General features: G+C 39.3%; 1 protein-coding gene across 1 annotated transcript; it reads right to left on the bottom strand.

Annotated features, from left to right (window-relative positions):
- Positions 1–938: 938 nt before the first annotated feature.
- Positions 939–18,047, bottom strand: LOC140342874 (probable ribonuclease ZC3H12B). Its single transcript, XM_072429246.1, has 6 exons — positions 17,921–18,047; positions 11,571–12,362; positions 8,035–8,174; positions 6,831–7,065; positions 6,364–6,470; positions 939–5,343 (listed from the first exon to the last, which is right to left on the bottom strand). The coding sequence occupies exons 2-6, from the start codon at positions 12,197–12,199 to the stop codon at positions 3,920–3,922; spliced, it is 2,535 nt and encodes an 844-aa protein (XP_072285347.1). The 5' UTR covers positions 12,200–12,362; positions 17,921–18,047; the 3' UTR covers positions 939–3,919.
- Between the last annotated feature and the right edge of the window lie 6,908 nt (positions 18,048–24,955).

Below are 24,955 nucleotides of genomic sequence, written 5' to 3'. Positions count from 1 at the left end.
AATGTATTTGAAAATCATGTAAAAATTTGTTCCTGATTTCAGGAATATACATATTATGAATCAAAATTCATATTGTTCAGCATACAAACACAAATAATGTCAACCCCGCTGTGTTTTAAGGCATGGGGGTACCTTTTGACCTGGTAGCTAGACACAACATCTCTGAATATTTTAAGGTAATTTTACAATTTGTGTCCCGACATGTGTCGCCTCTGAGGGCTTCTTCAGGGGACTTTTCTAAAAAGGTTGTAATGCAGTTAATTTGTGTTCTAAATAAATGATATTCAATTAGTAAGGTTTAAAAAAATGAAACCGATCAGATTCAATACATATAGTGGACATAAATTGATGCAACCTCAATTGTCGTCAAATAGTGAGAACTACATAACATGTGTAATTCAGCAATGATGTTCATCTTTTAAATCAGAAAAGTACCATAATGAAATAAAACAGTCCAAAATTAATGGCAACTCAGTTGATATCATAATGTGACACATATAGTTCAACAATACATGGTATCGATATCAACAATACATTGTATCATTGTGTCACATTATGTTTGCTACATGATATCAACATGATATACGACCTCTTTTGCGAAGTCCCTTGAAGAAGCCCTCAGAGGCGAAACGCGTCGGGGCACAAACTGTAAAATTACCTTAATATATTTAGAGATTTTGTGTCTAGCTACCAGGTCAAAAGGTACCCCCATGCCTTAGAGCACAGTGGGGTTGACCTTATTTGTGTTTGTGTGCTGAACAATATGAATTTTGTTTTATATTATGTGTATTCCTGAAATCAGGAACAAATTTGCAAACGATTTTCAAATACATTGCCACATTAAACAAATACCCTGGCTTTTCTTCTTCCTTCCCGTTCTCACATTGGCCCTGATTTATTAAAGCTCTCCAAGGCTGGAGAGAATACACTTTCACCAATGAAGCTGGGTGATCCAACAAACCTGGGATGGATCTGGTCCAGGATTCAAAGTATTTGCTAACAAATAGCAAATGACATTGAAAAAATCCATTCCAGGTTTGCTTTATCACCTAGCTTCACTGGTTAAAGTGTATTCTCTCCTGCCCGCGAGAGCTTTATTAAATCAGGGCCATTGACTAACATCAGGGTATGTGGCCCATCTCGACCAATATAATTTGTTTAAGCAAACTCATTTTACTGTTTTCCCAATCTAATAATGTTATAGAAATGTATCTCTTTCCTTATTTAATAAGTTAACAGAATTAGTTTAATGCTGTTTATTAAGCTCAAAAGATGGCAATCAGGGTATTTAATGGAACATTGTTTTGGTACATGTATATTTTAAACGTTTTAGTCTTTTGGTGGGAAGGAGATAACATGTAGTGTTAGATATGAATAGTAGAACATATTCAATAGGATCTGACCTGAATTTCCATTCCAGGTACCACTTTGGTCTTTAATTGCTCATTATAGCATATTGAAGTGTGCAAATTAAAAATTGCTCAGGATCTCCATTCTGAATAGATGTAAATGCCATCCGACCGATTCTTTCACACAGATTAGTGGAAATACAGGCTATAAATATCTAATGATTATGAACATTACCCTGGAATGGTAGTTTGAGCAATTAGAGAAGGGAAAATAACAAGTATATAGCACAACACTGGAGGAGGTTCCTATCTAGGACTAAAGGCTGATATTCCTAAAACGTTACAGGATAGTGCAAACTTTAACAATATGCTTCTATATCAGCACAACTGGGAGCCTTCGTTGTGATGGAGGAGCCATCCTGCCAGGTTAACCCTAATATTGAACAGCGTTTGTTAACTCAATGCCACTTTCACTTCTCTATCAGACTCAGGGTTGATAGAATCTGAAAAGACTTGTTACCTACAACAAGTATTTCAGTTCTCATTTTTACTTTGAGTGGGAGAGGACTCATGACTATAGACAACATAGGTCCTACAGGCACAGATATAGGAGGCTCAAAGCATATACCATAGGTTCCCGGTAAATACAAATATTTAAAGCCAACATGGAGCAGACGAAGACCCATTTTCAGAAAGCCAGAGAAAACCCTAACGACAGACTGACTTTCAGTTTGTTTCACAGGAAGAAACATTTAGGCAGTTTTCACTTTCTCATGAAATAACAAAAGGGCAAGCAGGTTAGCCCTTCTACAGTTTCATGAAAAAAAAAAAAAAAAAAAAAAAAAAAAATAGGTCGACTAAAGCCCAAAGCACTGGCTATGAATTGGCTTCAAAACCTTTATGTATTATACAATAGGTTCATTAAAAAGTGAAATATAAGATAGTGCTAAGGTTCAGCAACCTGAGTACAGCAGAAGACAACCAAGAAAATGCCTGGTCAGGCAATATTATCTGCAGTGTTTCCCCTTACATCTTTGTACATAAGCCAATAATAACCAAAAAAAAAGCAGCAATGATAGTTACACCTTTAGTATTCCTAAGAATAAGGTCATGTACTGACACCAAACTAAAATAACTAATATTACTGACATTTACAAAGTTATTGGTAGTGGAGGAGAATACTAACCAAAACATTCTTTCTTCCTGTTGTGGACTAAAAATAACATTTATACAGGCTAAGCACGTCCATATTTGTATAAACCCAAATGATAGACAACACTTCGTAAATACTAAAAATTTTATGCTCTGAATTAATTTCATTTAGGCCAAATGAAGCTTCCAAATACTATTTTGTAACACTAATCCATGGGATTACTAGTCATCGTTCAGCAACCCAAATTCCACATCTACCAAAAATTTTAAATATTTTTCCATGAATGTTATTTAAAGCTCTTATCCATACCACCGTTGAAATTTGTTAGACATTTAACCAACAATCAAGGTACTGGCATTAAATATAATTTCATAGCCAAAATGAATAACATGTTCAGAAATCAAAAGTCTTAAGCTACATTTCATCAGGAGCTGTGGATACCACTGTGACATGATCAAGTATCAATGCAAATACTATCAGAATTGATTTTTCTTTAAGAAAAATGTCCAGGTCTTTTGCTTACAAACGGACACATAACTACATTGAAAAATATACAAACACGTTTCTTTCTCTGTTACAAAATATTACATGCATTTGGCCCGTTGTAAACGTTAAAGGCCTCCTTTGTATTTTGGGCACCAAAAACACAAATGTGATTGAGACATGTCTATTACCAAAAAAAAAAAAAAAAAAAAAAAAAAAAAAAAAAAAAAAAAAAAAAAAAAAAAAAAAAAAAAAAAAAAATGTATAATTTGTAGTACAGCCACGCATTGCAACATGGTAATGTATACATGACCTGTGAAAGAAACAAAGATCTGTGTGTCTAACAATACCATTTCCTTGTGCAATTGAAACCTCTTTTTAAGCAAAGACAGCATTTGTATTAAACAATAGAGAAAAGGAACCTGCTATGTACACAGTGAGTGAAGCTGCACATACACAGGTAAGCATGCTATATAACTTCAAACACTGTGAATAGGTGTTTTTTTATAACAGCTGAACCTAACATGATGCAAGCAACTCATGTGCTCCGATGATGTACTGGGACTTCCAGCATTGGAGAGATTGAAGAGATTGACTGACTTTTCCACCCTCTTTATTAAGAATAGGAATCAGTGACTTTGCCTTCCAAGGAACCGAGGATTAACCTGTCATACAGGTCTAGCAGGGATAAATATATCTATACAATAAAATATGCATTCCTTCGAGAATGCTAAAAAGAGCAAAACGTTTAAAAAAAATAAATAAATGAAAGTTTATCGTCTTTATAATGGTTAAGTGGTGGCAAGAAAAAGTAAAACTAAATCAATCTCAAAAAAGATATCTCAAAAAGCGAAATGTGAAAAACCAGGTTTGCCAGGTTTTATTCAGGCAACTTGATCAATAGATACTACTGTCCAGGCATTAAAAGATGATATTAAGAGTGCTGTTGACCTGATTGTAATCTTGAAACAATAATCGCTGCAAGCTGCTGAGCATCGGTCATATGCGGGTTCTTCCCCATGACACAAAGTACCACCGCTGGAGGAAAGATATTACAAAGGTTTTTATAGGTCTGATACTGATGGTCTGGAATAACGTGTTGCTCTCTATGCTCACTGGCTATAGCTGTCCAGTGAGGGGATCTCCAGAGCTGTTCCATCTTCTCAGGCATGCTCCTTACCATGACTGGTTCATAGCATGGCTGCATGAGACTATCACTAAGTAGGTATGAGTGGTAATTATACGAATCAGTGGGGCAAGGTAAAGGGTCCCAGCTAGCATGTTGTTCACGACACAGTGGAGGTCTTCTATGCCGCATGGGGTTACTCTCATAAAGGCGGGAGTCTGATATGCTATCCATTCTAGTCATGACTAGAGCTCTCCCAGGCTGTGCATTAGCAGAAGTGTTCATATTTTCTGGTGCTGGATAAACCCCAGGACAGCTGGACCTTGCCCCTACAAACGGATGTTGTATATGCAGAGCCAAGTGAGAAGAGGACTGTTTGCGGGAAGCCTGCATGGGCTCTTCCTGCCCATAGCTCTGTACTTGTGGTAAAGCTTCATGGTAAACATGCAACCTATTCTGTGGAGGTGGCCTTTGGGTTTTGTTGGGGTCTTCGAGTCCTGGATCAGTTATGCCAAAATAAAGGTCACTGTATGAAGAGTAGGAATCACTGCTGGTGTGACTCATGCAACTATCTGGACATGGGCTTGAGTTTCTTGAAAATGCTGCTTGGTCCTTCTCTGTGCTGTAGCTTTCAGAATTGTGCATACTGCTGATGCTCAAGTTAGAGAAATCACTAAGCATTGAGTAGTAACCGTGGTCTCCCAGAGAGTCATATTTTGGATACTCCTCAGTGTAACTGACAGAATTACCATGGCTATTAGTGACCAGTATTGGAGGGTAGTGAACGCTCGCCATGTGCTCTAAGGAGGATTTCTGGTGGGAGAACGGTGATGAACCAGGACAAGGGCTACTTGCTGAACGTGTGTTTAAAGCATTGACAGTATGACTCTTAGGAGGTGGCAGAGTTGGCACACTCAAGGCAGATACAAGTGATGGCACAGAGTTGGCCTCTGATTTGCGGGCTGCTGAAAGCCTTTGTTCTGGCTCCACAGCTGCAGAACGAATACTAGGATCAGATTGCCTTTTAGGAGCAATTCGCTTTGTTTCCATGGACCTGACTCCCTTGGAATTAGATGGCCCAGTCCCACATTTCACCAATGCCCCTTCACTCATTGTCTTGACTGCTGACAGTTTTGCACTTATTCTAAGTTCATCAGCCACTGATCGCAATGGTTGGTTTGCTCTCTCAGGGTGGTAGTATTTACATTTGTGTCCATAGGTGCATTTCTTTCCTAAAAAAAAAAAAAAAAAAAAAAAAAAAAGAAAAAGAAAAGAAAAACAGAAAATGGAGGAAGAAAAAGGACATCATCAGAAGGACCACTTAAAACAACATATGTACTCGCAAAGATTCTTTGGTACATGGATGCCTTATTTACGGCACACTCTCTCCCCAGCCCAGCTCCAAGACATTATAGAACTTTTTAGACACACCACTTGGTATGACCTTAGGACCTTGGGTAATGTCTGAATCCTTAAATACAGTTCCTCTACTCTAATTCCATTAGGTACGGGTCAATATTTTATTGTAAAGTGTCTATTTCTGCTTAACGCTTTTTTTTTTTCTATTAAGGGGTTAGGTTTTCTGTTTAATACTTTGTCTGGTTTTGTTGATTATTGTTAAAGATGTCTTCTATACTCTAGGAAAACAGAAAATTGAGGTGGGGCAGCGGTAGTTGACAGTTTTTGGCCTATTATGCTCTATTTTGTACTTTTCTGTACGGTCATATTTCACTGCAATGTTTATTATTGATTGTTATAACTACCTGCTGCTAATAAAGACATATTTAAAAAAACAAAAACAAAATATGTTTATCTTCTGTTTTATTACTATCTTAAATTCTACTACAAGCATGCAGTACTACTGACCTACATATTTGTTTTCCCTTGAGTCACTTATTGCCATATTACATTGCCAATGGCAAAGTCATGCAGGAGCCTTTCACTGGCCTCTGTAAAATAGTTACTTCGTTAGCCCAGACAGAAGCAGAATCTCAAAAAGCCAGGGCAGTTGCTGACCTTAATAGCAAGGAAGCAATTCCAAACAGGTTGGAGTGAGATCGCCTAGTGTTTTTGACACTGGCGAAAAACTGCCAACATTACAGGATCAGCATGACAGCCACTATATTTTTTAGGGCAATTTTTTATTTTTTAATAAAAAAAAAAAAAAAAAAAAAAAAAAAAAAAGTTATCTAAACTTTCAGACCATGTAGCAACTGTATATTCTATAAACACACATAGCGAGGTCTGCTTACCATAGGGACATGGTTGCTTCTTATGCTCAGGAACAACAGGCTTTTTACTTAGGAAATTTTCTAGACTGGGTCCATGTCTCCCAAGCGGGTCATCTGGAGGCATAAATCTAGGTACAAAATGAAAAGTTCAAAACACATTTGAAGTAATCAAATTATTAGAAAAACTTACTGTTTTCTTTGAACAGCACAAATATGTATTCATGAAGACTGTCACAGCTTTAGAACATAGTTATTTATATATAAAAAAAAAAAAAAAAATTCATGGCGCATCACAGGTGTGCTGCAAAGGAGAAGGGACAGGAAGTGCAGCTGGACAGTGGAAAGCAGAGCACCAGGTTAAGCAAAAGGTGTGATTCTTAACAGCTGGATGCCAACAAATTATTAACCACTGCCATAGGGTATACAGAAGCATTTTAATGATCATGAATATAGGCCAATGGCAATCATGCAGAAAAGAGGAACCTTACTTGTCATTGACAAATGAATACATAAGAAGTCTTTCTTCAATAAACTTCTTCCATGCAGGCTTTTCATTCTGGAGGTCTCTGTAGTTGTCATTAGACACAATGATGCCATCAGAATCAAAAGCTAGCTTAACTATAAAACGGTCATCATAGCAAATAACTCTGCGACCCTGCACTCGGCGGGATGGTGTAAACACGAGAATCTTCTCTTTCTCCAGCTTCCGCAGAACCTCCTGGTCTGTGGATAAAGCAAAAGTTCTTTTATGAAATTCAAGGACCTTTCAATACTCTATACAGGTTCTATTAAGAGTAAACATCTACTGAGCTAATATGGAGGCTGCCTTTCTCAATTTCTCATTCTAAAAATATTTGTTGGTTTCTTGACTTTATTTTCAACCCATCGTCTTCAGTACCTGTTGAGTCAAAGACCAGTAATCAGCAGGCAGATCCCTATTTATAACTTAATAAACCTTTCCTGTCACCATAATAAAGTCAGCAATGATAGCCTCCATATTTATCACAGTAATAGATTCCTTTCATTAGGGCCAGTATTCCTCATGAACCCATGCCTAGACCTGCTGACTTTCTGAACCATGCCTAAATGGTGCAGCTAGGAAGTCCTCTGTGTTCATAACTAGTTAAAACATAAATTACAATACCAGTGCAGCAAATGTTGTCTCAGACTCTTTGGTTAAAAAAAGGCAACTATTATTAGTGGTCCAAATCATCTATAGGAGGCTATAAAACAGAACATCAATCTTTTTAAAAAACACTGCTCAGGTTTTCTCCACACATACCTAGAGCCAGAGCACAGATCTGCTTTAACTTAGTGGTAACATGCAGTCATTATGACTAAAGCTGTGTAAAGACACGAGACTTCATTCAATAAAATTAAACATTTGTCATTGACTTGGATACAAATTTAGAATCTATCAAAATAATGAAAAGACTTACCTTGATTTTATTAATTTTCTAGTCAGTTTTTTTTCTCTTCATAACAAATTAATTGTCAACGCGAGTATGTGGCGAACGATACATTTTTGGAAAATATACATCTATATTTGTCAGAACAACTATTTGTGTTAGGCCAACATGCAAAACTAGATTGTTCTAGTTGTAATACAAGTATTATATTATGCACCCCTGAAAAGTTCTGATTATTCTAACAAAGTTTATTATTCTAACACTTTAATAATATCCATCTTACCTATAATTGGGGCATCGGGTCGAGACTGCTCCTTCCTCCAAGCTGGTACAAAGACAGTGATGTCTTTGTGACCTTTCTCCAGAAACCATTCCACAGCCAACTGTATTCCTCGGCATGAGAAGAGTTCTTTATTGCCATGGCTGGATGAAAAAAAACATACAAGGTAAATAAAGACACAAACTTCCCCTTTATTCTGTTATATTAAGATCTCTGCTGTATAGGGATAAAGGTTTTCCCATATCTGTGCATTTTGTATGCCTAATGAACTGTGTGCAGCATCAAAACTCAATTTAAAAGTGGCTGCAACCATGGTATTAGAAGTAAAAGCAGCAGAACAAAAGAAAAGCAGCAGAAAAATAAAAAATTGTTGTGCTTCTATACAATATCTTGCTCTTGAACTTAAAAATAAATAAAACTAATAGGCTTCTAGGCTGTTACATACACCTGAGCTTCTGTACTGCCACAGCAGGGTGACTGTGTTAAGCTATGAGAGCAGTAGTGAGATTGGTCCCTGTCTTTCCAGCACTCAACACTCTGCCTCTCATAGCTCACCAGCCACAGAGACTGGCAGAGTCTGTGGACTCCTGCGGATAACTCTTTTGCAGCCCCTGTAATGCAGCTGAGCGCAAGTGGAGGAAATCTGGCCTCAGCGCTGACTTCATGGACTACAAAGCCAAGCTACAACACAGAGCTCACTGTCCCCAAACAAAATTATTTCTCCGCGGTCATTTCCTCTCAAGCCTCCAACCCACGCAACCTCTTCTCTACAATTGACTCCCTCCTAAACCCCACACCTCGCTGCCAAAGACATTGCCACCTACTTTAGAGATAAAATAGACAAAATCAGACATGATGTGTCTGCCCACCGCTTCCACCTGTAAATCATCACTGGCCTCCCTCAGCCCTGCTACTGTGGACAAAGTCTTAACTCTCTCTCATCATCTCCGTCTACTACATGTCCACTTGACCCAATTCCCTCTGATCTACTCCGTGCCCATTCCTCCACCCTGGCCCCTGCCCTAACTGAACTATTCAACCTCTCCCTTTCTACTGGTAAATACCCCTCAGCTTTTAAACATGCCATAATTCTCCCTATCCTAAAGAAACCCTCACTGGACCCCTCCCTACCCTCCAACTACCGTCCTATTTCCCTTCTCCCATATGTCTCCAAACTTCTTGACCGCCTTGTCTACAAAAGACTCACCCATTACCTGAGCACCAACTCTCTCCTTGACCCTCTCCTTGACCCTCTCCAGTCTGGTTTTAGAGCTGTCCACTCCACTGAAACAGCCCTTACTAGAGTAGCCAATGACCTCATCAGAGCTAAGTCTCAAGGCAACTTTTCCCTGCTCCTTCTCCTTGATCTTTCCTCTGCTTTTGACACTGTTGATCATCCTCTTCTAATACAAATCATGCACTCCATTGGTATCTGTGACACTGCTCTCTTGGTTTGCCGTCTTGCTATCTGTCTGACCGCTCCTTTCAATGGTAACTCCTCCTCACCCACTCTCCTCCCTCTTGGTGTTCCCCAAGGGTCAGTTCTTGGACCGGTTCTCTTTTCTCTGTACACCTCCTCTCTCGATAGTCTCATATCCTCCTTTGGCTTACAGTACCATCTGTATGCTGATGACACTCGAATCTATCTGTCCACCCCTGACCTGTCCCCCTCAGTCCTGGATAAAGTCTCATGCTGCCTGTCAGCCATCTCCTCATGGATGTCTGACCGATTCCTGAAACTCAACCTGGATAAAACAGAACTCATCATCATCCCCCCTCAAATTCCAAATCTCCCCCTGACATATATCTAACTGTTAACACTGTTATTCGGTCCTCCCCTCAGGCACGTTGTCTTGGTGTCACCTTTGACTCGGCCCTCTCATTTACCCCCCATATTCAGAACATTTCCAGGTCCTGTCAATTTCACCTATGCAACATCTCCAAAATCCGCCCCTACCTGTCCCCTGAGACCACCAAACTCCTTGTACATGCTCTTATCTCCCGTCTGGACTACTGTAACATCCATCTCGCTGGTATTCCACTAACCCAACTCTCTCCTCTATAACCTATCATGAATGCTGCAGCCAGACTCATCCATCCTTCCCTCCGCTCTTCTGCTGCATCTCTTTGTAGTTCTCTCCATTGGCTTCCATTTCACCTTAGAATCAAATTTAGGCTCCTGTGCTTTGCCTTCAAATCCCTACACAGTTATTGTCCCACTTACATTTCTGACTTGGTAAAAAAAAAAAAAAAAAATACTCCCCCTGTCGCTCTCTCCGCTCTTCCAATGACCTACTAATGACCTACTAATGACTTCCTCACTCATAACCTCATCACACGCACGGATACAAGACTTCTCTAGAGCTGCCCCAACTCCCTGGAATGGTCTTCCTCGTCCTATTCGGCTTGCTCCTACTTTCTGTTCATTTAAAAGATCACTCAAAACCCATTTTTTCAAACTTGCCTACCCATCTTCTTCTGTCTTTTAAAACCACCACTACATATCTCCCATCCTATTGTGTGTAATTCCCCCACCTACGAGATTGTAAGCTCTTTGGGGCAGGGTTCTCTCCTCCTGTATCACTGTCTGTATTAGTCTGTCATTTGCAACCCCTATTTAATGTACAGCGCTGCGTAATATGTTGGCGCTATATAAATCCTGTTTAATAATATTAATAAATAATAATAATGATGTCACGGGGACAAAGAAGAGAGATTACACAGTACATGATTAAGGTAAAAAAAGGTACTAAGGGACACTACACGGGGAGGGATAGGGCAGTTTAAGGGTAGATGTAAAGTGCCCACTAGAGTTCAGCTTTAAAAGCCTGGTACAGTTTGTCATATTATATGTAAATGGCAGTGCTTATTACATACAGAGGAAGATCTTCCTGCTTTGCAGTGCTGCACAGTGCTTGTGCTTCACTGGTGTCTAAACCAACATAGATATGTATTCAATCAGCAACAGTCTAGAGTTTAGATTTAGATAAAGTACATATATTGTATGACATTTTTAAAGACAAACACAGAAGGGAGTATTTGTTCAATGTCCAGTGTTATTAAAAAGATGTTTTAGTTTTGCATGCAAAATCTTACAAAATTTTGTTTGTATTTTTAATATGTAATTGCATATGTAGCTGTGAAAAGCCATATATAAATTACATGTATTTAAATGCACACTTAAGCCCCATATAGAAGCTGGATTCACTGTTGGAAAAAATAGGTAATGATTATTTCCAGGGACAGTAGAAAGGAATAGGCACTATAGAGATAGCATTGTTGGTTCTACTGGGAGGGAAAGACGAGCATTCAGTTATCCGGCAGGATAAATGCTAGATTGTTATCCAAGATGATGACATGTTTATTTCAAGCACACATTAAGTGCTAACAGTTGCAAATCACCGATACATTCTTCTTATTTCCAACATACAAATCCATATTTCAATGAAACAAAGCCTTGATTTCAAGGCAGACAAATATGTTTGCTGTTAATAGAGGTTACAAGAAATTATTTCTTTGATATAGATAAATGTACCAACCTCATTGCTACATTGCTTCCATCAATGACGATTGGTCTGAGGTTATCTGAATTGTCAACAACTTCATCTTCTAAGGACAGTTCAGGACTTGTTATCTCTTTGATGCAAGGGCCTCTAGGTACAAGACTGCTGCTACTCAGACTGCTTCCACTAGTCTGTGCCTCGGACTCCCCTTTGTTGCCTAATCTCACAAGCTCAGCTAGGACATCATTAATAAGAGCATCTGCTCCTAACTTGTTAAGAACAGCTTGGATTTGTTCCCCACTATAGCCCAACTTTAGGGCAAAGTCCATTTTTGCTTGATATTCTCTGTCTAGGCTACTCCTAGAATCTTCTGTCTTTGCTGGTTGTTCAAGGGGAACTTGGATACTGCTTTGAGAGAAGCTGGGACAGTCTAGGCAAGGGGATCTGCAGAGCTGTCTGTGTGGCTTGCTAGAAATGTTAACATAGCTGCTAATGGCACTTTTTCCTCCCTGCTGTTCTCCTTCACTCTCAGAGCTGGTCCATTCATCAGATTCTTCACTGCAGTTTCCTATTTCATATTCAATCTCACTTGCAGCCGCCCTCTCTTCTTTGGATGGCCTCTTTGTTTCCATTTCCAGTTTTCTGATCATGGACCAGGCCGTCATCACGTTTAGCAGATGACCAGAGATCACAAGGCTCCCTTTTTGCTTTTTCAACGCAGTCAGTTATACAGATTTATTGGCATTGTCAAACAAGCACAAGATTATTTTCACGATGGAAATCCAATCTCTTGCAGGGTACATTCCATGAGGCTGATAAAATGGATTCCTGGAAAACATTTATAAATGCTCCCCCCACAATTCTATTCAGTCACTAAGCATCAAGTAAAATACCCAGCACTCCCAAGATCATCAATACTACCTAGGGGCCTATTTCTAAAAAGGGATCACTAGCAGGATCACCTTCTTTACATGAAGATGGTGATCATATAAAGTGATGAGCCTAATCAAAGTAAAAAAGCTTCTAATTGCTTGTTGAGATCACAAACAATCTGGTATTTGATCACCTATATGAGCCCTCTTGTACAGTTCATCAAGTCATTCTAGTGCTTACACTGGGTTTTTTTTCTTGTTCTAGCAAAAAAAAAAAAAAAAAAAAAAAAAAAAAAAAAGAGTATATGCTGCTAGCGGTATCCAGTAAAAGAATACAAACAGTTTATGGCTACAAAACAAGAACTGAACAAGCAAGCTGTGGTGAAGTGCTCAATGAAGAAGAAAAAAAAAGAAGAAAGAAGAAAAGAAGAAAAAAAAAAAAAAAGCTAAAACTGAATAAACCATTCAATAAAGCCAAAACAGCAACAAAATTACAGCTAATAAAATGTTCTCTAGGGCTGCCATAAAAAAAAAAAAAATGCAAGTTTAAAGTGGTCTGAGCTTTGTACATTCACTACACATTTCTTGCATTACAGATTATAGATAGATAATAAAATTGCAGCATTTAAGATAAACAGTTAAATTTAGGGAGACCGAAAAGAAAACCCAGTCCGCATAACTAGAATTCCCCCAGAAAAAACTAGTTAAACCACTTGTTGAGAATTTCCCTTTTTGCTATTTAAAATGTGCTGGAAGTATTTTTAAACTACTCATTCTCAGATCCATATGTATCTATAATACTGTATTGAAAACTATTCTCCACATTTCACAAAAGCATGTTGTAAGTGTGGGACCTTAAAATCTTGCCATGTCAGATATATGAGGATTTGACAACTGACAAACACTTTTTTTTATATATATAAAAATAGTGTTTTATTGGAGTTTTCAAAGAAAAAGAAAGGGTTACAAACAATAACAATACAAGTGCATATTAAAGCAAGCCTAAATAAATTAGGAGAAATCAAAACACCACAATTCAAACAGTTTCATTATAAACAAGTCTTTTAGAAATAAGGTAGTTGAACCGCATAGAGATGAGCTTACAGCGGAGCGTAAGCTTCTTTTCCTCTAGGACGCAAAGAGTGCCCTCTTGTTCTTTATAGTTTGTTGTCTAAATAGGTTTGTAGAGGATTAAGTATGAATCCCATGGTGCCCAGATAGCGGTAAATGTTTTAATGCGGTCATGCAGCCTAGCTGTGAGGTGCTCCATAGGCTGGACATCCTTAATTAATGCATAAAGATCGGACATCCCAGGAGAGAAAATCATTTTCCAATGTCTTGATACAAGACATTTAGCCGCAGTCAGAACATGGGAGGACAGCTTTTTACCCAGATTTAGTATGGGTAGACCCAGTAAGTGTGTAACTATATCTATAGATACTGGGATTTCAAATAAACCTTCTAGCAGGTCATTGACCAGTATCTCTCTTGTAAGCTCTCTTTATAAAGAGAAAAAGGAGCTCTTCCGAGCAGAGTTCCAGATAAGCCGCCAGATCTCCAGAGGGAGTTTTCTACCCAAAACCTGTGGGCCTCCTGCACACATACATTCAAAGCCTGTCATTTGGTAGAAGGTTGGATTGTTGGCAAGTGACTGCGCATAGTGTCTAATTTGAAGAGATCTATAAAAGCTGGTTGAGGAAAATGTCAAACGTCCCCTGGAGATCCGAGAAGGCAAAAAGCTGACGGAGCATGGGTGGATTAGCTGTCCAAAATGGAATAGGCCCCTGGCATGCCATGGAGCAACCATATTGGTGTTCAGACCATCTGGCAGTTGAGGATTGTACAGGAAGGATGTGAGTACACAGGCAGGCGCAGTCAATTAAAATTTATCCTTACTTTGGACCCAGATCTGCCTGGGACCCAGTACAGGTATTTTGTTAGTGGAGTGCCATAGAAGAGAGTTAGGGTGGGTGGGGGCCCATCCATAGTTTCTCTATTTCTGTCCAGTTATTGAACGACTGCAGGGTGGTCCAAGAGGCTAGATGGCGGAGATGTGTTGCCAAAAAATATCTGAGGAACTCCAGAAGACCCAACCCCCCTCTCCCAACCAAACACCAACTGGCAATCAGTGGGACTTATATCCCCAGATAAAATCAAGAGTAGCAGCCTGCAGTGGTCCAATGGCCAATCGTGGGTTCAGGACAGAGAGTGGCAAAAAAAAACCCAAAAAACAGCATTTTAGGGAGTATGAACATTTTGACAAGGGCAACCCCACCAAACAACAATATCGGAAGGGCACGCCATTTGAGGAGTGAATAATCAGCATTGTATATCAAACCATATATGGAAGTTATAGTTCCACAATATCAATTGTCGGTCTGGTGTCATCTACTGCTTGTCAGTAGGCTAAAAAGCCAACTTGGTCCTTACTAATTATAGCAGGCAGGTAAGTTCCTTGACGGGTAGCCAGAATTCTGGTAAAGATCTTTAGATTGGAATTCAGGAGTGCTATGGGGTGATAACTTGAAAGGCTTTGTGGGTCTTTAGCTGGTTTGGGAAAAAGAGAAATGTAAGAGTGCAGCATAGGTCATGGAATTGGAGCTCCCTCTAAGAAACTGCTGAACAGGGAGGTTAGGAGTGGGGTAAAGTGGAGGAGAACGTCTTATAGTTTTATAAAAATCAGTCCAGACCCGGGGCTTTCTGTAAAGGTAAGTTTTTGTATTTCAAACTTTTTATTAAAAATGTTTACAAATTTACCATGAACAAAAGGTTACTAAACAGTTGGATGAGAACCAAAAGTAGAATACTTTCCAAACAATGATCATTGTAACATATGACAAGTTCTGGTATGGAATAAAGCAGTATTTGTTGATACATACAAGTGTAACAAAATAAAAAGCATACATAGTATAGTGTTGGATAAAACAGAAAATGACACATACTGAAAAAATAAAACAAAAAAACACTAATATACTGATCAAACTGAAACAGGATTAGACCGTAAATGTACATACCGGTATAGATAAAGGAAGGGCAAAAGGGGAGGACAGGAGAAGGACAAGATACAAGGGGGGAAACCAGAGTAGGGAAGGCAAAAAGGGAGGAGACCTATGTAGAGCATGACAAAACAGAAAGGTTAAAAGTTTATAGTGTTATGTTTTGCGGCTCCAGACTTTCTTTAGTGGAAGAGGGGGCAAAATGGCTCTTTTGATAGTAAAGGTTGCTGACCCCTGCTCTAGATATACACCCTCTAAACCAAAATTGAAAAATTGTTGGGGTGTATTTTGCCAGTCGGTCTAGGACTAGGTACCACCGGAATAAAACCTTACAATTAGCTTCAACTAGGCCCAAGTTCAGGGAAACTTTAGATTAAGCTAAACAATATTTCATCCCAGGCTTTCTTTTCCCAGCATACCCCAAGGATCTATTCCCATTGTTCTACGTATTCTAAGTTTTGCATGGGGAGTGGCAAGGGCGGATGAGATTCCAGCTTATCGCAAATTGTCGGAGAATGGACAAGGGCTTAGCAGGTTATCGGAGGTCTATATTTCTTTGAAGTCTAAAGGAGGACAGATAAAGGAAGCTGTGGACAAGCTAGCCCTTCCATGTCCATGCATTGGGGCCTGGGACCAGAGACATTACACAATAAGATTTGGGCTAATTGTACTGCTCTATAATAAATGGATAATATGGGGGACTGCCAAACCTCCCTGAGTAATGGAGCGTACAGAGAGGCCTTTTAGACCCAATTTCTTTTCCCGTTCCAAATAAAGTACATAATTTTCATTTGCAGATGATGTAGATAATGGATGGGGATTGGGTTCGGGAGCTATCCGTCCGAACCATAACAGGAGGGACATTATCCATCTGTTCAGGCCTGAAAGTAGTTTTAAAGAGAGGTTCATAATTAGCATGGTACAGGGTTTGATAAAAGGGGGTAAATTTATTACTAAGATATTGAAGTGATTTTTCACTCCATTGAAATTTGTATGAGCCTGTAAGAATCCCAATTAGGTTGGCAGGGACATTAATATTAACAGCTTGTGATTTGGCACTGTTAACCTGTAAACCCCAAATTCTGAACAGATTGGGTACAGTGTTTGGGGGGGGGGGGGGGGCACATTTATGTTCCATGCTACCACAAGGAATGCCTTTATTATTTGGATTGGATCTGATAGCAATCGCCAACGGCTCCATGGCTAAAGCAAAGAGGAGTGGGGAAAGAGGACAGCCTTGTCTTAGTGCCTTTTTTGGTCAAAATGGAGGAGGACAAGAAGCCTCCCAGGGAGAATGTGGCCAAAGGTACCATATAAAAAGTACCATATAGTGCCCTAAGAAGATTGGTGAAGTGCGGGCCAAACCCCATTACAAACAAAAATGAGAATAGGTATTGCCATGATATGCTTTTTGAAGCCTTTTGAATATCCAATGATAAAAATAAAGTTTCATACGTAGGCAACAATAGGAAGAAAAAGAAGAAAAAAAAAAAAACAGGCTTTTGCTGGCTTAATATTTGTATGGTATTAAAGCGTCTGTCAATGTTTTTGTTGAAAAACAGGACAATAGTAAGGTAATGTTGCATTAAAAATGTATTACTTCATAGTTACATATTACATTACATATGAAATATATAAGTATAGAGGATAGCAGATCAATAATAAAACATACATGCGAACAAGTGTTAAATCAAAGATATACTAAATCAGAGTGCATCAAAGAGTTGTACTTGGTGTCTCTGAAAGTTTCCCAACACATTTCGCCATATCAATGGCTTCCCTCAGGATCAAGAGACTTGAGTAGATATAAACTATAGAGAAAGGCATGTAATAAATAGATTTACTTAGTACAAATAGAATATAATCATATTCTAGTGCATAGAAAAGTTATATATGGATATAGTAATACATCAAGATGGATGACTCGTTAGAATACATATTCAGAAACCTTGTATGTACAGATAAATGGATATATATTCAAACAATATAAGGCATATATAAACCAAAAACATAGCCATTCCCATTCATGTATACCTCTAATACTTTCTGATGACTGATTTTCACAGTTAGTTGATCATATAAGTTATAGAGTTATTTAACATATCATAAAGATATAAAAGGACTTAATAAAAAATAAAGGGGGTGAGTCAAAAGTCAGAATGTGAGAGAAAGGAATTGCTGTAATGACGTGAAAGATACCAAAAGTAGATATGGCACTGGATCATAGGACTGCAAATAAGGATATAGTTGAAAAATCTATAGGAAAAAATAATGGGTATTATGCATATTGTAGTCAAGGTGATATTTCCAAAAAATAGATTAAGATGAGTGAAGGTAATGAGTGTGGGGGAAAACACTTACAATTTAGGGGCGATAAGTCCTATTTGGTGTTACATTCGTCCTTGAAATAGGCAAGCATATAGTATATGACTATAATAGACCATACAATAAATAAAATATGAGGAAATAATAAGGTTACAATGGTAATATTAGGTAGTGGAGTAAAAAGTCTCCTTACCTCTCAACAGACCTTTAAGAGAAAGACTAAGGATGTATCCAGAGTGGTTAAAGAAGTACAGTTAGGTCCATAAATATTTTTTTCTAATTTTGATTCTGCACATTACCACAATATCAATTAAGCAGATAAAAGGCCTGGAGTTTATTTGAGGGGGAGTGCTTGTATGTGGAAGATTTTGCTGTGAACAGACAACATGCGGAGCTCTCCATGCAGGTGAAACAAGCCATCCTTAAGCTGCAAAAACAGAAAAAACACATCCGAGAAATTACAATATTAGGAGTGACAAAATCAACAGTTTAGTACATCATGAGAAAGAAACAAAGCACTGGTGAACTCAACAACGCCAAAAGACCTGGACGTCCACGGAAGACAACAGTTTCATCTGTCCAAAGAATGTTTTTACCGAACTGTGCTGGCTTTTTTTGATGGCAGAATCATTTCCATGGTGAAGAGAAACCCCTTCACAACAGCCAACCAAGTAAACAACACTCTCCAGGAAGTAGGCCTATCGATATCCAAGTCTACTATAAAGACAAGACTGCATGAAAGTAAAATACAGAGGGTGCACTGCAAGGTGCAAGCCACTCATAAGCCTCCAGAATAGAAAGGCTAGATTAGACTTTGCTCAAACATATAAAAAAAAGCCAGCACAGTTCGGTAAAAACATTCTTTGGACAGATGAAACCAAGATCAACCTTTACCAGAATGATGGCAAGAAAAAAAGGTATGGAACAGCTCATGATCCAAAGCATAGCACATCATCTGTAAAACATGGCGTAAGCAGTGTGATGGCTTGGGCGTGCATGGCTGCCATGGCACTGGGACACTAGTGTTTATCCATGATATGACACAGGATAGAAGCAGCCGAATGAATTTTGAGGTGTTCAGACACATACTGTCTGCTCAAATCCAGCTACATGCAGTCACATTGATTGGGAGACGTTTCATAATACAGATGGACAATGACCCAAAACATACAGCCAAAGCAACCCAGGGGTTTTAATAAAGCAAAGAAGTGGAATATTCTTGAATGGCCAAGTCAGTCACCTGATCTGAACCCAATTGAGCATGCACTTCACTTGTTGCAGACTAAACTTCTGACAGAAAGGCCCACAAACAAACAGCAACTGAAAGCCGCTGCAGTAAAGGCCTGGCAGAGCATTAAAAAGGAGGAAACCCAGCATCTGGTGATGTCCATGAGTTCAAGACTACAGGCTGTCATTGCCAGCAAAGAGTTTTCAACCAAGTATTAGAAATGAAAATTTTATTTTCAGCTTTTTAATTTGTCCAATTACTTTTGAGCCTCTAAAATGAAGTGATTGTGTAATAAAAGGCTTTAGTTCCTCACATTTTTATGCAATCCATTTGTTCAACCCACTGAATTTAAGCTGAAAGTCTGCAGTTCAACTGCATCTGAGTGGTTTCATTTAAAATCTATTGTGATAATATACAGAACCAAAATTGGAAAAAAGTTGTCTGTCCAAATATTTATGGACCTAACTGTATACCACTTGGAGAGAGATCAGAGAGGGGCATTACGGAAGAGATGAGACCATTTTATAAACATGCAGCGTCTTTATTACTATCACTTTATAATAAATGTCCCATGGCTGGGTTTTCCATGTGTTTTCCCCACGTAGGCCCCGATCCCATTGGCTATTTAGAAGAGATAATAAATCTATAGACCTGAGCATCTGGTCTGAGGCCTGTCTATGAAGTAGAAAACCCACCTGGTCTGGAAGAATATACGCTCCAAAAAGGAAATGAAATGGATGGCCAAGATCTTCGTCATAATATCTAGATGACAATTTATAAGAGAAATTGGCCTATAATTTCAGTGGCATCTTTCAATTTAGGCAAGGAATCATTTTTGAGAAAATAGTCAAGACCAAGTTGTGACACCAGATCGGATTTACCATATAACCGATTATTAAATTATTGAAACAGCCATAACTTTCTCAGGATGCTGTGAATTTACCACCTTTCAGCTTGATTTTGGGGAAGACATGAACTTTGGGTCTGGGATTCAATTTGTTGACTAGTAGTCTACCTGGTTTATCACTGCATCTATAAAAAGGTATTGGCTGCCCAGCGTAAAGATTTGTCAGCTCTAGTGGCGAGTAGCAAACTTTGTTACAAGTTACAAGCGCACTGACTCCAATTGGGTTTGGGATTATCTTTATGTTGGCGCTGGATGTTATGGTATTCTTTAAATTTGAGATTCATCTGTTGGTTTCTTGTTTTGTTTAACCTAGCTCCTTGTTTGATGATTTCGTCTCTAGTCGTGGCTTTGTGAGCTTCCAATCAATTCCCGGGAAAGTATCTGCAAATTTATTAAATGAAAAGAAATTCTGAATGTGCAGATGTATTTTATCTTTAATCAACGGATCAGTAAGTAGGCGCTCATTAAGTTTTCACTTAAATGAGGAACTAGACTGTTTCAAACTAGTCAATTGCGTGAGAACTGGACCATGGAGTAGGAAGGATCCTAGCTTTTTTTTCACCAAAGCACCAAGGTAACGGGCAATAGAATATGATCAATACAAGTGTACATTTTGTGAGCCACTAAGTAATAAGAATAATCTCTCAATGAAGGGTTCATCTCCAGCCAAATATCAATTAGCCAGTGTTGTTTTAGGAACAAGGAGAATTTGGGGCTCTTTTCAGGGGGCTATTTATATTTTGGGAGATTAGATTTATCCAACATTTGATCCAATGCTAGGTTAGAATCTCCCAAAAGTATTAAATTGCCTTTGATTCTGGGAGTGACCTTTGAGAGCAATCCAGTTTGCCTCAATTAGGAGCATAATATGTAACCACAGTTAATTCGGTGCCATCTACTATTCCCTGTACAAATAAGAATGTGCCACTAGGATCCCTAAAAACCTTGTTAGGAGCAAAACGTAAATTTTTTAGAGAAGTACAACATAGCCCCACATGTTTTCTTAGGAGTGTTGGCTTGGTAAAATATAGGGTAAGGTTGAGGGCGCTCGCAAAAAGCCGTTGAAGTTGGCCGCATAGCGATTGGGCTCTCCATCATCCGTGCAAGCAGTGAGCTCAGCACCTGAAACGAGCAAATTTTTCTTTGAACCGCTCGCACGGGTAATCATCCCTGACACGTGGGGCAACGATGGGGAAAACCACTGGCTCAGGCAAGTTGCAATCATGGACACCGACATCCTCTCAGACCATGCGGTCACAACTTCCCATGACAGGGCTTCTACCCACTCCCCAGGGGATTTATTTGAGGAAAGCTCCTGTGATGGCTCTGCTCCCTCTCAGCCTGTGTTACAGGCAGACCCTGCATGCAGGGATAATGAGCTGCTGGAGTGTTTCAAGCACCTGTTGCAAACTAAGCTCACACAAGCTCTCCTCAAACTTGAGATATTCGGGACCTGGGTACTCCCATACATGAGTCCCAAGATGGATAACACCATTAGTGTGATCGATTCCCATGATCAGGAACTTGCATCTCTCCAGGCGGAATTGCAATCTACACTGCTTAAACTGGAAGATTTAGATAACAGAGCCAGGAGGAGCAATGTCAGAGTTAGAGGTATCCCTGAATCAGTTATTGATTTGTCTGCTTTTGTACATGATTTGCTCCAAGATATTCTCCCTGATGTCCATCCTGATCAGTTGGAATGCGACAGTGCATACATCTCTGGGTCCTAAACGGCCGGATGGCCCACCAAGGGACATCATTATCAAGCTTACATTCTAAAAAAACCAAAGAGGCGATAATGAAAGAAATATGGCGCAAAAGGGATCTCGCATTTGGCTCTTACATCTACCAAATATTTGTTGACTTGGCACCACAGACATTCCTGAAGCGGAAGGCTCTCAAACCCTATCTACAATAGTTACAGGAATTGGATATAAAATACAAATGGGGCTTTCCCTTCTGATGGTCATTCATATTCAGGGCAACAATACACCATCTCAACAGTGGCTGAGGCGCATGAACTTTTTCAGCGTTTGCAATTGAAAGTCCTGGAATCAGTAAGTCCAGGAAATTCCCTGCCCCCATTGCAAAGATCATCCCATCTGGAACCCATATGGGAAACTAATAAACGCCTCACAAGAGAAGAAAAGCATTAAAATATTACGCATCACTTAGAACTAATGTGCTGTTTACAGGAGACAAGGTTCTCCACCTCAGCGAGTTCTAAGTATTTTCATAAGAAATTCCCTCAGATCTATACCACTTCTTTTTCTGAGAAAAAGCGTGGGGTACTTATAGCATTCAATTCCAATACACCACTTAAATGTACAAAGGAAATAGTAGACCCTACAGGCCGTTATTTGCTATTGCAAGGCTCCCTCTTTGCTACAGAAATTACAATTGTCGAGTACTATGCACCGAATGCCCATCAGGTTCATTTTTTCAGGCAGCTCTTTAAAGTGCTGGAGTCTCACAGAAAAAGGTACCCTTTTTATGATGGGAGATACTAACATGGTTTTAAATATGAGATTGGATAAGTCGCATGCGCCGGGCAGTTTTAGAAGTAGGAAAGGAGCGTGTAGCTCCCAGAAATTTTGGGACAAGGGTTAGTAGATGGGTTACCTTTCTGCCCACACAACTATGAAAGATTTCACTTTTTATTCATTATCTCATTAAGTGTTTTACTCGGATTGACCATATATTTACTCAAACTCAGCTTCTACCTTTTGTGAGCAAATTAAAAATTCTGAGTACACCATGGTAAGACCACTCGTCAGTTTTGATGGCCTGTAAAGCTTTATTACCGCAACCCTCAGTTTAACTGGAGACCTAATAATGCAAGGCTGTCCAATCCCACTATTGTAATGTCAATGGTTGATCAAATTGGTCACTTTTTTGCGGTACACAAAGATTCTGTAACTTTACCCATTATTTTGTGGGACGCCCATAAGGCGACCATTTGGGGGCAATTTATACAGCTAGCGTCTAGACAGAAGAAAGCCAGACTTGCCAGACTACAGGACCTAACAGCTAATCTGGAACTCTTAGAAACTCAATGGAAACGAAAGCCAGATAAACAATTGTATTGGGCAATTCAAGAGAAGAAAACTAAATTGAATATGTTGTTAGATAGCCAAGTCGAGAGACAGATGAGATGGACTAGACCGAAGTATTATGCTGGGGCTAACAAACCTGGGTCCATGCTGGCCAAATTACTTGCCAAAGCGGGTCATTTTTCGGTCCGCCTTAAGTTGTCTAACGGCAAATCCCATAGCTATAGTTACCAAATTCCAAGAAATTTTGACAGATTTAAATCTCCTTCAGGTTTTGAAAAATCAAAAGGCAGAAGAACTATTCGCTGGCATACAACTGCCGATATTGCCAAGTGAATTGGGCGAGAAACTAGGTGATCACGTTACAGTACTGGAAATTCTGGAAGCCATTAAGTCCTTGCAGTCTGGTAAAGCGCCTGGACTCAATGGCTATACTGTAAAGTTTAATGTCCAGCTGGCTCTGCACCTAGCTAATTTTTTAATTTTTTGAAAAGTCACCCACAAAATCAATTCTCTTCTCTTTTAGCGCATGTGTCTATGTTGCCAAAACCCAATACGGACCCGCTAGATTCTCACAATTATAGGTCTATATCCTTGCTCAATGTGGATGTCCAGATACTGATGAAGGTTTTGGCATTCAGATTGAACAAATTTCTCCCAACCCTAATCCATAAGGATGAGGTTGGATTGGTTCCAGGTAAGCAGGCTCCTGACAATAGTAGAAAAAGTTATCAGTTTGATCCAATTTCCACATTCTCAACCCATACCCAGTATGTTGTTAGGCCTAGATGTCCATAAAGAATTTGATTCCGTTTCTTGGGACTATTTGTTTTATGTACTTCCCAGGTGGGGATTTCAAGGTTCATTTTTGTCATGGATGTCTGCTTTGTACTCCACCCCTACTGCCAGAATATGTTATATGTCATTTTACTCATTCCAGTTTCCAATTTGTAGAGGGACCAGACAAGGGTGCCAGCTCTCACGGTTATGGTTCATATTAGCTTTAGAACCTCGGGCACACCTGATAAGATCTAATCCAGACATTCATGGCATACCTTTAGGTAACTACGAATATAAATTGCGTTTATTTGCAGACGATATCTTACTCCCCATTACTCAACCTGTGCTTTCACTTCCTAACTTAGGGGCTATACTGAGTAGATTTGCAGAAGCGTCAGGTCTGTTAATAAACTAAGAAAAGGAAAAAAAAAAAAAAAAAAAAAAACATTTCTGTTATGCTTCCAGGATAAGAAGTGGAAGATGATCCATAGTTCAAAGCAGAGGTTCATAATGCTGCTCATGCATAAATACAGAACCGAGTTGGTGTGGTCACACATATGGTTTGATACTTGCAGGATCACCAAATACAGAGAACAGGAAACACATCCACCACATCTCAGGCCTGGCAACTGCAATATATCATGTTTTAGTTATTTAAAGTACTTTTTAATATCTATAAAGTTACATATCACGGTTACAGTATTGTGAATTGCTTTCAAAAATTCTGCCAAAATATATATCTAACTACTGTAAGCCTTAAAAAAAACTGCATGGTAAAGTGCTCAATAAACTTTTTACAAGTTCAGTGAAGTGATCACCAATAACATTTCTGTTATGTATCAAGTCAAACATTACTGTTGCCTCCTTACGTAAAAGAAGGACTACAAGGGGGGGCGTGGCTTGGCAATGGCACCGTGAGCAGGCACTTTCCTGGAGCTCTGTGTCCACCGTGGCTTTAACAGCTAATACTTCAGATCACACAGCTTGTTTCCACCCCACTCAGTGATGTCTAAGCAGAGGAAGAATAAAGAAGCAGGGAAAACCCCTAAACGGGACAACTTACACAAATATTTCCCCTCAGACTCGGCAGCTTCAGCAGGAGGAAGTGCTCCCAAGATGGCCCCTGCATCTGCAAGTGAAGCTGACCACCTGGAGTCTGCTGATAGGGTGAGTGAAGAGGGGACTTTGCCCCTAGCTGGGATCCCTGCTGTCCTGTCTCCTATACACTCCTGTCTGTCATCTACCGTAATTCCCCAG

Source organism: Pyxicephalus adspersus, chromosome W (assembly GCF_032062135.1).
Source record: "Pyxicephalus adspersus chromosome W, UCB_Pads_2.0, whole genome shotgun sequence".
NCBI lineage: Eukaryota > Metazoa > Chordata > Amphibia > Anura > Pyxicephalidae > Pyxicephalus > Pyxicephalus adspersus.
Note: the sequence above shows the minus strand (reverse complement) of the source record. Positions and strands in the feature narration are given on the sequence as shown.